The following is a 10,900-nucleotide window of genomic DNA, read 5'->3' on the forward strand; positions in this document are numbered from 1 at the left end:
AGATAATCCTATAGAAAAACAATAATGTGACACTGCAATGGTTAATTTTTTTTTTTTTTTTTTTTTTTTGAGAGATGAAGTTTTACCATGTTGCTCAGGCTAGTATAGCGACACTGCACTCCAGCCTGGGTGACAGAGCTAGACTCCGTCTCAAAAAAAAAAAAAAAAAAAAAAAAGGTGGCCCTGAGTGGAGCAGGAGGTTTGTGATTGGTCCAGAGAGGAATGAAGCTGGAGCCATGTTATCATTTTCACAGTATGCCGTCCTTTCCCCTAATCCCTTCACTATAGTCCTTCCTCCTGTTCCTGTAGGTGAAGGATGATTCCAGGGCCCTGACTTTAGGAGCACTGACACTGCCTCTGGCCCGCCTGCTGACTGCCCCAGAACTCACCCTGGACCAGTGGTTCCAGCTTAGCAGCTCTGGCCCAAACTCCAGACTCTACATTAAACTAGTCATGAGGGTATGGAAACGGAGGAGGTACTGAGGTGTGGGGGAAAGGCCTGTTCATTCTTTGGTATTAAGAGTAAGCAAAGGGAGCCTCCTAAGATTAAATGAGCTAATACATGTAGAAGTGCCAAGCAGGCACAAAAACATATTGATCTGACTGGTGGAAGGAATGGCTTATGAGTTGAAGGGGTGTGGAGGGAAGCCTCTAGAGATGAGCCCAGCCAAGGCAGCACCTAGTTCCCCTGTCACAGCCCCTCCTCTACCCCATCCCACATGCCTTGCCTGCTAGTGGCGAGCTGCACTTCTTTGATTTGACATCACACTACCCTTCCCAGATCCTGTACTTGGATTCATCAGAAATATGCTTCCCCACTGTGCCTGGTAGTCCTGGTGCTTGGGACGTGGACAGTGAGAGTCCCCAGAGAGGCAGCAGTGTGGATGCCCCACCTCGACCCTGTCACACTACTCCTGATAGCCAGTTTGGGACTGAGGTGAGTCTATATCTGGAAAGGACTAGGGTCTGTTTGCCCTGCTTAGTGTGCAAAGCCTGTTTCAGGGCAGATTCTGACAGGTCTCTCTCCCTTTGCCATCTGGTGCTGCCCTGTCCCTTTTGCAGCATGTGCTTCGGATCCATGTATTAGAGGCCCAGGACCTGATTGCCAAAGACCGTTTCTTGGGGGGACTGGTGAAGGGCAAGTCAGACCCCTATGTCAAACTAAAGCTGGCAGGACGAAGCTTCCGGAGCCATGTTGTTCGGGAAGATCTCAATCCCCGCTGGAATGAGGTTTTTGAGGTCAGAATTGAATGGCTGTGACTCCTGGTTCTGCCCCATTTTTCCCCAATCCCAAAAGTGGTCCAGAAACCTCTGAGGTTCAGTTGACTGGGGGGTCTGGTCATTTGCAGAGGAAAAGGAGAGAATCCTCTTTCATCTGCACTATTGTCTCCCGCTAGGTGATTGTCACATCAGTTCCAGGCCAAGAGCTAGAGGTTGAAGTCTTTGACAAGGACTTGGACAAGGATGATTTTCTGGGCAGGTGAGAGCATAGGAGTCTAGGTGAAAAACAGGCTGGGGCTCTTTAGGCCATGGAGTCTGGCCTCCTTGGTTCTCACCATCTAGCTTTTGTCTTAATCTTTCTCTTCCACAGGTGTAAAGTGAGTCTCACCACAGTCTTAAACAGTGGCTTCCTTGATGAGGTGAGCATGGAATTAGAGTCAACGACCCCTCCTGATCCTGCCCTTGCCTCATTCTCATAGTTCTCCTGTCTGCATATCCCCAAGTCTTCACCCTGCCTACTTTCACAGTGGCTGACCCTGGAGGATGTCCCATCTGGCCGCCTGCACTTGCGCCTGGAGCGTCTCACCCCCCGTCCCACTGCTGCTGAGTTAGAGGAGGTAGGGCAGGAGACTGGAGGAAGGAAGAGACCCAAGATGGGGCAGGATGAGCTCTTCTCTTAGTGTTCAGGCCACATGCCAGAACCCAAGGTGTCAGTTACCACTCCCCAGCCCCGTGTGCCCCCCAACAGGTGCTGCAGGTGAATAGTTTGATCCAGACTCAGAAGAGTGTGGAGCTGGCCGCGGCCCTGCTATCCGTCTATATGGAGCGGGCAGAGGACCTGCCGGTGAGATCCCACTCCCCACGCCCCATAACTTCCTGGCCCTTCTTCCACCTCCCTCTGGTTTGGATGCTCCTGGAGTATTTGGAATAGGAAAAATGGCCCCTCTCTTTCTGAGGGTGGTGCACGGGTGGGAAAAATTGTCTGTTCGAGGCCATGGGGTAGTGGCTGCCAAGTACTAATGGAGACATGGCTGCTGGCTGTGGATATAATTTGTGAGGGCGATCTGCCCAACTAGGTCCAAATTTAAGACTAACACAGTCTTCTCTTTCTAGCTGCGAAAAGGCACCAAGCCCCCCAACCCTTATGCTACCCTCACTGTGGGAGATACTTCTCATAAAACCAAGGTATGAAGAAATGCTGCAGGGTAAAAATGGGAGGGACAAGAGGAATAAGAGTATCAGCCGCTGATAGTAAGCCCTCATCTCCACCAGACTGTTTCACAAACTTCAGCCCCTGTCTGGGATGAGAGTGCCTCTTTTCTCATCAGGAAACCACACACTGAGAGCCTGGAGTTGCAGGTACTGTAAATTCATTCTTCAAATATTTAGCAAATTTCTGCCATGGCCAGGCAGTAAACCAGGCACAGAGCATTCAGAGATGAGATAAAAGATTGACTGGTTTTTATTTGTTTTTTTTTTTTTGAGACAGAGTCTTGCCCTGTCACCCAGGCTGGAGTGCAGTGGCACTATCTTGGCTCACTGCAAGCTCCACCTCCTGGGTTCATGCCATTCTCCTGCCTCAGCCTCCCTAGTAGCTGGGACTACAGGCGCCCGCCACCACACCTGGCTAAGTTTTGCATTTTTTTTTAGTAGAGATGGAGTTTCATCATGTTAGCCAGGATGGTCTCGAACTCCTGACCTCAGGTGATCCGCCCACCTCGGCCTCCCAAAGTGCTTTGAATATAGGTGTGAGCCACTGCACCCAGCCAAAAGTCTGACTTCTTATCTTTATGGAGCTCACACTCTGTTTTGGGAGAAAAATAACCAGATAAAACTTCCAGAATGATAACTGAGGTAAAAGGGACTGTGGGGAAGAAAGGAAGGGTTCAGGCTAGGGAAAAGCTGGAGATAGAAAGGCATCTTTAGATGACCCTGAGCTTGAGGGCAGATTCTTTTTTTTTTTTTTTTTTTGAGACTAGAGTCTCGCTGTTGTTGCCCAGGCTAGAGTGCAATGGTGCCATCTCAGCTCGCTGCAACCTCTGCCTCCCAGGTTCAAGTGGTTCAGGTTCTCCTGATTCAGCCACCAGCGTAGCTGGGATTACATGCACATGCCACCACGCCCAGCCAATTTTTAGTAGAGATAGGGTTTCGCCATGTTGGCCAGGCTGGTCTCGAACTCCTGACCTCAGGTTATCCATCCACGTCAGCCTCCCCAAGTGCTGGGATTACAGGTGTGAGCCACTGCACCTGGCCTTTTTTTTTTTTTTTAGACAGGGTGTTACTCTGTCGCCCAGGCTGGAGTGCAGTGGTGCAATCAGGGCTCACTACAGCCTCAACTCCTGGGCTCTAGCAATCCTCCCCCGTCAGCTGGGATAACAGGTGCATACTACCACACCCAGCTAATTTTTGTATTTTTTTGTGGAGATGAGGTTTTGCCATGTCGTCCAGGCTGGTCTCGAACTCCTGGACTCAAGCATTCTGCCCACCTCAGCATCTAAAGTGCTGGGATTACAAGCATGAGAACCGCGCCCCAGCCTAAGGGTAGATTTACCAGACCAAGGAAAGAAGAGCAGGAAAACTTGTTAGGCTGAGAAAAAAATGGAGGAGAGAGAAGGCATATTTATTATAGATCAGAGAGGCAGGTAGAGCAAGATCAGAGGGGCTGTTGAATAATATGCTAGAAATACGGATTTTATCCTAAGGCTCAGAGAAGCCTTTATTTTATTTATTATTTTTTTGAGATGGAGTCTTGCTCTGTTGCCCAGGCTGGAGTACAGTGATACGGCCTCAGCTCACTGCAACCTCCACCTCCTGGGTTTAATCGATTCTCCTGCCTCAGTCTCCCGAGTAGATGGGATTATAGGTGCTCGCCACCACACCCAGCTAATTTTTGTATTTTTAATAGAGACGGGGTTTCTCCATGTTGGTCAGGCTGGTCTCTAAATCCTGACCTCAGGTGATCCACCGCCTCAGCCTCCCAGAGTGCTGGAATTACAGGCGTGAGCCACCGCACCCAGCCAGGCAAGCCTTTAATGAGAGGTCACATATCCAGATTTGCATTCTGGGAAGATCATGGGGATAAAAGGGTAAAGAATGGACTGGAGAGGGACAACACTGGGGGCAGGGAGATCAGTGAGGGGACTGTTAGAGCAGTCAAAGCAAGAAGCGACTAAGGCCTGATGGGATTGGAAGACTGCTGTGATATGGAGCAGGTGGAGGAGCAAGGAGCAGCCTAGACTCTGGGGTTTTTGGCACAGGGTGACTGGATGGATAAGGGTGCTGTTGCTGACTTAGGGAGTGCACAGAGAGGGAATTTTTGAATTTGAGATCTCTGCAGGACCTCGAGGAAAGACATGCAGAAAACAAATCTATTGCCCATGAGGTGTTCCTCCTTTGCCCTCTTACTGGAACATCATGAGCAAGCAACCACTCGCAAGGGCAGTCATGGGTGAGATCTCTTAAGCAGTGCGGAGGGTGAGAAGGAGACAAAAGATGGCCATGAGCCATCTTACAGGTGTGGGCCACCATGCCCGACCGAAATTAGTAGAATTTAAAATAACGTAACTTAATGCTAGCAGAGTAGAAAGGAAGTACAAGTGAGCTCAATTCTTCATCTTTTATAGCAGGGAATCAATAGATACTACAAGCACATTAGAATTCTGTGAGAACAAAGAAAGCAGGACAGTTTTAAAGGTTGTTACATTTGGAATATGGCAATGGGAGTAGGATGGGCAGGAAACATTTAGTTCTCTTTTTACTGTTGTTTTCTGTACTCTGTGCAGGTATTACTGGTATACTTTCTGAGAGCTTATAAGGTAAAGATGGTCCACTCTACTCTGGTTAAGAAAGGAAGGACAGGCCAGGCACAGTGGCTCACACCTGTAATCCTAGCACTTTGGGAGGCCGAGGTGGGTGGATCACCTGAGGTCACGAGTTTGAGACCAGCCTGACCAACATGGAGAAACCCCAGCTCTACTAAAAATACAAAATCGACTGGGCGCGGTGGCAGGTGCCTGTAATCCCAGCTACTCAGGAGACTGAGGCAGGAGAATCGTTTGAACCCGGGAGGCGGAGGTTGTGGTGAGACCAGATGGCGCCACTGCACTCCATCCTGGACAACAAGAGCAAAACTCCGTCTCAAAAAAAAAAAAAAAACAGGAAGGAAGGACAGAGGGACTAGCAACTGTTACCATGGCTTCCCTGCCTTTCTCAAAGGGCAATCTCACCAAACCACCTATGAGTGCAAGCGTTTGGACCTTTACCACCAGGATTAACTCATTTGTGGATGCATTCGCCTCCTGATCATGGTCCTGTTGCCCCACAGGTTCGGGGTGAGGGCACTGGCCTGCTGGGCTCATTATCCCTGCCCCTCTCAGAGCTCCTCGTGGCTGACCAGCTCTGCTTGGACCGCTGGTTTACACTCAGCAGTGGTCAGGGGCAGGTGCTACTGAGAGCACAGCTAGGGGTGAGTGACAGGAGATGGTGGGCAGGATGAGAGGGAGGAGGGGAGGGCCTTCACAGCTGAGGGACACCCAGGAGGGTGGGAACAGAGGGCTGTGTCTTTAGACTGAGGGAACTGAGAGAACTCTGCCTAGCTCACAGCTTTCTTGCCCCTAGATCCTGGTGTCCCAGCACTCAGGAGTGGAAGCTCATAGCCACAGCTACAGCCACAGCTCCTCATCCCTGAGTGAAGAACCAGAGCTCTGGGGGGGACCCCCTCACATCACCTCCTCAGCCCCAGAGCTCCGGCAGCGCCTCACACATGTTGACAGGTAAAGGGCTGGTACAGGAAGGTGGGCTGCAGTCAGAAATAAAAAGTATTACAGGTTCACTAGGCTCTAGCTTTTCCCAGACCTACTGATATTTCTCCACAGTCCCCTTGAAGCTCCAGCCGGGCCTCTGGGCCAGGTGAAACTGACTGTGTGGTACTATAGTGAAGAACGAAAGCTGGTCAGCATTGTTCATGGTTGCCGGTGAGACCCCATCCCTTCCCTCCCGTCCTCCAGGTCGCCTCCATCCCTTCCCTCAGGTTACCGTATCACCTACATCCTCCTGTTGTAGGGCCCTTCGACAGAATGGACGCGATCCTCCTGATCCCTATGTGTCACTGTTGCTGCTGCCAGACAAGAACCGAGGCACCAAGAGGAAGACCTCACAGAAGAAGAGGACCCTGAGTCCTGAATTTAATGAACGGTCAGTCAGTGGCATTCAGGTGGAGGGAGGGCAGCCTCGGAAAGGACTCCTGGCCCCTAACACCCAGTCCTACCCCAGGTTTGAGTGGGAACTCCCCCTGGATGAGGCCCTGAGACGAAAGCTGGATGTCTCTGTCAAGTCTAATTCCTCCTTCATGTCAAGAGAGCGTGAGCTGCTGGGGAAGGTAAGAGGGCAGGATGGCAGGGCAGAGGTGAGGGCTGGAAGCTGCTGGTACCAAGGTTATAGTCCCTGTGAGGAAGGACGTACCCCAGGTGATCCTTTAGAGGTGACTCTGTCACCTCTGCAATGGTTTGCGACGAGTATGTGATGAAGGAGTAAGGTCTTTGGAGATTTCAAAACGGCATCATCAGAATGAGATCCTGTCTCAAAAAATAAAAAGATAACATCTTTCCCCCACCATCCTCCAACACAGGTGCAGTTGGACCTAGCTGAGACAGACCTTTCCCAGGGTGTAGCCCGGTGGTGAGTGTCTGCGTGGGTGGGGGTGGTCTGGATATTTCAGTGGGAGAAATTCCAATCATAGGAAAGGAAAAAAAGATACAATCTGAGCAGAGAACCATTGATTCTATGAAGTAGAGAAGCCCTTGGATCGTGTCTCATTTATAAATAAGACGGCACAAGAGTCATCTTTCTACATGAGCCCTCTCGTTTTCACAGGTATGACCTGATGGACGACAAGGACAAGGGCAGCTCCTAGGAGCTGGCAAGTCCCAGCCTGACTCTGCTCTGCCTTCCTGCCTTCGTCTCGCTCTGTCACCGCCTCAATGTGATGAGCCCAAAGCTAGGGTCCAAGGGCAGAGCCTGTGCCCTTCAGCCCTTTCACCTAACACGCCCATATTCGGGCCTTTGACCAAAGAGAAGAACCGTATGTTCCCTTTACTGCACGGCCTTTATCCTTCTGGGCCCCTGGGGTGGGGACCTGAGCTGGCTGTTTCCTGCTCTGCCTGCACATTGTTCTCCCTTCCTCCCAACTCCTCAGGGCCTCCAGTATCTGTGCCTGGCCACTGGCAGCACTAGCAGTGGTATTAGCTTATGCCAAATACAGCTTTGAAAGGATCTTTGTTTCTTTAACTAGATGGTCACCTTCTTCCCTACCACACATGGGTGGGAAGGTGGACAGGCTAACCTCTCCAGCTGTGAGTCTCTTAGACTACTGCATGTAGCAAATGTTCAGCAGCTCAGGCCCCCATGTCCAGTTCTGTCCCCACTCTTCTCAACCCTGTCCTGAAAATTCTACTGCTCTGATGGCTGGGGCCAGTCTCTTGTCACTTTGGAAGCTGGGGACACTTGGATTCTACCGAAGCCTCCAAGTAGTGGCATATCAGTTTTGGAGCTCCTAGCTGGTGATACACAGAGAGCTTTGGAGGACTTGGGACAGCTGGGCCAATTTTTTTGCCCAAGTGCCTAGGCTGCTAACTCACTGACTAGAACTGAATCTGGTACTCTTTAGTTTTGCACCAACTCTGCCAAGCCACTGTATCTTACATTAAACATCATACTTAAACCAGCTGTGGTTCTTTTCCTTAAGGATGGGGAATCAATCTACCCATCTGATGTTTATTCCAACTGTCAAGAGCCTTTATCCAATTCGTGAATCGTGTCAGTTTAATTAATGGTCAAAGCCTACTAAGGCTGCAGCCACCAAGAATGTTGAGGATGGTCACGAGACCTGCGTAAAGTAGCTGCTGTTGCATTTCAGGTGAGACTCATTTCCAGTCACAGTGATGAACTCTGTTACCCATCCAGCTTGTCTGCTGACCACTATGGGCTTTCTAGGGAAGGGATTCCTAAACCTGGTAAACCTGGGAGCTCTGTGCCACTGCCCAGGCTCCTGGTGTCTCCGTGCCATCAGGGCATGCTCAGGTACATTCAAAAGGGCTTCAGGCCCATCTGACAGGAGCTACACCCATTTCCATCATCTGTTCACTTTGAACTCTGCTCCTTGCAGGAACTTTCCTGGAGTGCAAGCTAGAGAAGCTGTGCTCCATCTGTTCTGCCAGTTGAAAGGAGAGAGATGGACAGAGTGAACTACTGCAGACAGGGTCACTGGCATAGGAACGTGGGGATTTCATAACTGCCTCAGGGAGACTACCATCTTCTCTTGAAAAATATAAACCTCAGGATGCTGCCCACTGGGAGATGAGGGAAGACTCAGGGGAAAGGATTAAGCTCAGTTCCACAAGTTGTCAAAATTTGCTTAATTAGCAAAAACTGAATTTAAACTCCACATTGTCCACAAACTCAACCTCTATGTTTTCAGTGACCCTTTTGTATTCACTGCTGGTTCCTCTGCCATCTCCACTTCCTTCCCATCAACGTAAGAGGACCCCAGGCCTTGGCTATGAGCAAGAAGGTCTTATTTGCTCCATTCCCCAACTCCAGCTCTAGAATCATAGGGGGAAAAACTCCAAAAACAGAGCAGAGAAACTTAATTTTTAAGGTCTCTTGTCAAATTTCTAGATACTGGCCGGGTGCAGTGGCTCACGCCTGTAATCCCAGCACTTTAGGAGGCTGAGGCGGGCAGATCACGAGGTCAGGAGATTGAGACCATCCTGGCTAACACAGTGAAACCCTGTCTCTACTAAAAAGACAAAAACTTAGCCGGGCGTGGTGGCGGGTGCCTGTAGTCCCAGCTACTCGGGAAGCTGAGGCAGGAGAATGGCGTGAACCCAGGAAGTGGAGCTTGCAGTGAGCCGAGATGGTGCCACTGCACTCCAGCCTGGGCAACAGAGCAAGACTCTGTCTCAAAAAAAAAAAATTCTAGATACTAGCTGGGTATGCAGCCCAAGGCCTGCTGTTCTAGCTGGCTTCAGATAATACAACCTAGGATTTTGCAATGTGTGATTTTAAGAAACATTCTTGAGCTAATTTATCACTTCAAGTAATTACATTTCCAGAAAACTAGAGGACATGGCACAAATTCTCCCATCCCAGAAGGGTCCCTACTCTTTCCTAACCTTTTTGAGTTCAATATATATATATAAGGGAAGAGGTACTAGTCTACATATTAAATACAAGATGATGGCTAAGTGTGATGGCTCATGCCTGTAATGCCAACACTTAGGGAGGCCGGCCGAGGCAGAGGATCCACAGAAAACCCCCACCCTTAGAAATCATTAGCCAGTCTTGGTGGTATGCACCTGTAGTCCCAGCTATGCAGGAGTCTGAGGCAGGAGGATCGCTTGAGCCCAGGAGTTCAAGGTCATAGTGAGCTAGGCTCGTGCCACTCTACTCTGCCCTGGGTGACAGAGACCTTGTCTCCAAAAAAAAAAAAAAAAAAAAAAGCAAGATGATGACAACCAGATCAAAAAAAAAAAAAAAAAATACATACAAGATGAAACACAAAACACAATCGCACTTTTATATATGAAGATGGAACACATTTTAAGGGTCATTAATCACATGAATTAAATATACTTCTGTCATTTCTCAAACAGCTGACTTTTGACACACATACACAATGCATACCTTTTCCAGAGAAAGATATGACTGTATATGGTTATGCGATCACTGATGTTTGCAAATACTATCCTCTTGGAATGTGTTTTTATTGGACCAAACGACATGCTGTAGTTAACTAGGTGTGGCAACACAGTTGTCTACCCAACAGCCATTTCCCCTCTTCCCTACATACAGAATCCCAGAATGTCCCTGGTGGCAGTATGCCAGCCCCAAAAATTAATCAAGATACCCTTTGCTGAATAATCACTTTCCCTTGCAACTTGAAATGACCCTGACCCAGTCGTTTCTAACATCTAACAAGATGTTAGAGGATGTCAGTTGGGGATTGTAGCATCTAAAGAAGAAAGCCTTCATTGCCCCTTCCTTTCTGTGTAGGTCATTGGTATGAGGATACTATGGGACTGCAGCAGCCTTTTTTTTTTTTTTTTTTTTTCTGAGAGAGTTTCTCTCTTCTCACATAGGCTGGAATGCAACGGCGTGGTCTCGACTTGCAGCAACCTCCACCTCCTGGGTTCAAACAATTTTCCTGCCTCACCCTCCTGAGTAGCTAGGATTACAGGCACCTGCCACCACGCCCGGCTAATTTTTGTATTTTTAGTAAAGACAGGGTAATCCCAGCACTTTGGGAGGCCGAGGCTGGTGATCACCTGAGCTCAGGAGCCTGACCAACATGGCAAAACCCCGTCTCTATTAAAAATACAAAAAAATTAGGCCAGGCAAAGTGGCTCATGCCTGTAATCCCAACACTTTGGGAGGCCAAGGCGGGAGGATCACAAAGTCAGGAGATCAAGACCAGCCTGGCCAATATGGTGAAACCCAGTCTCTACTAAAAATACAAAAAAAAAAAAAAAATTAGCTGGGCATGGTGGTGCATGCCTGTAATCCCAGCTACTCGGGAGGCTGAGGAAGGAGAATTGCTTGAACTCAGGAGGCAGAGGTTGCAGTGAGCCAAGATTGCGCCACTGCACTCCAGTCTGGGCGACAGAGCAAAACTCCATCTAAA

At 49.2% G+C, this 10,900-nt stretch overlaps 1 protein-coding gene across 2 annotated transcripts in view; it reads left to right on the plus strand.

The window, feature by feature from the left end:
- Window positions 1-7,942, plus strand: part of ESYT1 (extended synaptotagmin-like protein 1) — a 16,611-nt gene extending 8,669 nt beyond the window's left edge. For both annotated transcript variants that reach the window (XM_011970019.1, XM_011970020.1), the window contains exons 16-31: window positions 310-459; window positions 782-937; window positions 1,063-1,239; window positions 1,398-1,480; window positions 1,592-1,640; window positions 1,749-1,838; window positions 1,970-2,065; window positions 2,335-2,406; window positions 2,494-2,580; window positions 5,546-5,686; window positions 5,839-5,993; window positions 6,096-6,194; window positions 6,283-6,414; window positions 6,493-6,598; window positions 6,848-6,897; window positions 7,093-7,942. In XM_011970019.1, coding sequence (XP_011825409.1) covers window positions 310-459; window positions 782-937; window positions 1,063-1,239; window positions 1,398-1,480; window positions 1,592-1,640; window positions 1,749-1,838; window positions 1,970-2,065; window positions 2,335-2,406; window positions 2,494-2,580; window positions 5,546-5,686; window positions 5,839-5,993; window positions 6,096-6,194; window positions 6,283-6,414; window positions 6,493-6,598; window positions 6,848-6,897; window positions 7,093-7,132 — 1,683 coding nt within the window. In that variant the 3' untranslated portion in view covers window positions 7,133-7,942. The remainder of the gene's footprint in view (window positions 1-309; window positions 460-781; window positions 938-1,062; window positions 1,240-1,397; window positions 1,481-1,591; window positions 1,641-1,748; window positions 1,839-1,969; window positions 2,066-2,334; window positions 2,407-2,493; window positions 2,581-5,545; window positions 5,687-5,838; window positions 5,994-6,095; window positions 6,195-6,282; window positions 6,415-6,492; window positions 6,599-6,847; window positions 6,898-7,092) is intronic.
- Window positions 7,943-10,900: the final 2,958 nt, after the last annotated feature.

The sequence above is a fragment of the Mandrillus leucophaeus genome, unplaced genomic scaffold (genome assembly GCF_000951045.1).
Source record: "Mandrillus leucophaeus isolate KB7577 unplaced genomic scaffold, Mleu.le_1.0 Scaffold922, whole genome shotgun sequence".
NCBI classification, from domain to species: Eukaryota; Metazoa; Chordata; class Mammalia; order Primates; family Cercopithecidae; genus Mandrillus; species Mandrillus leucophaeus.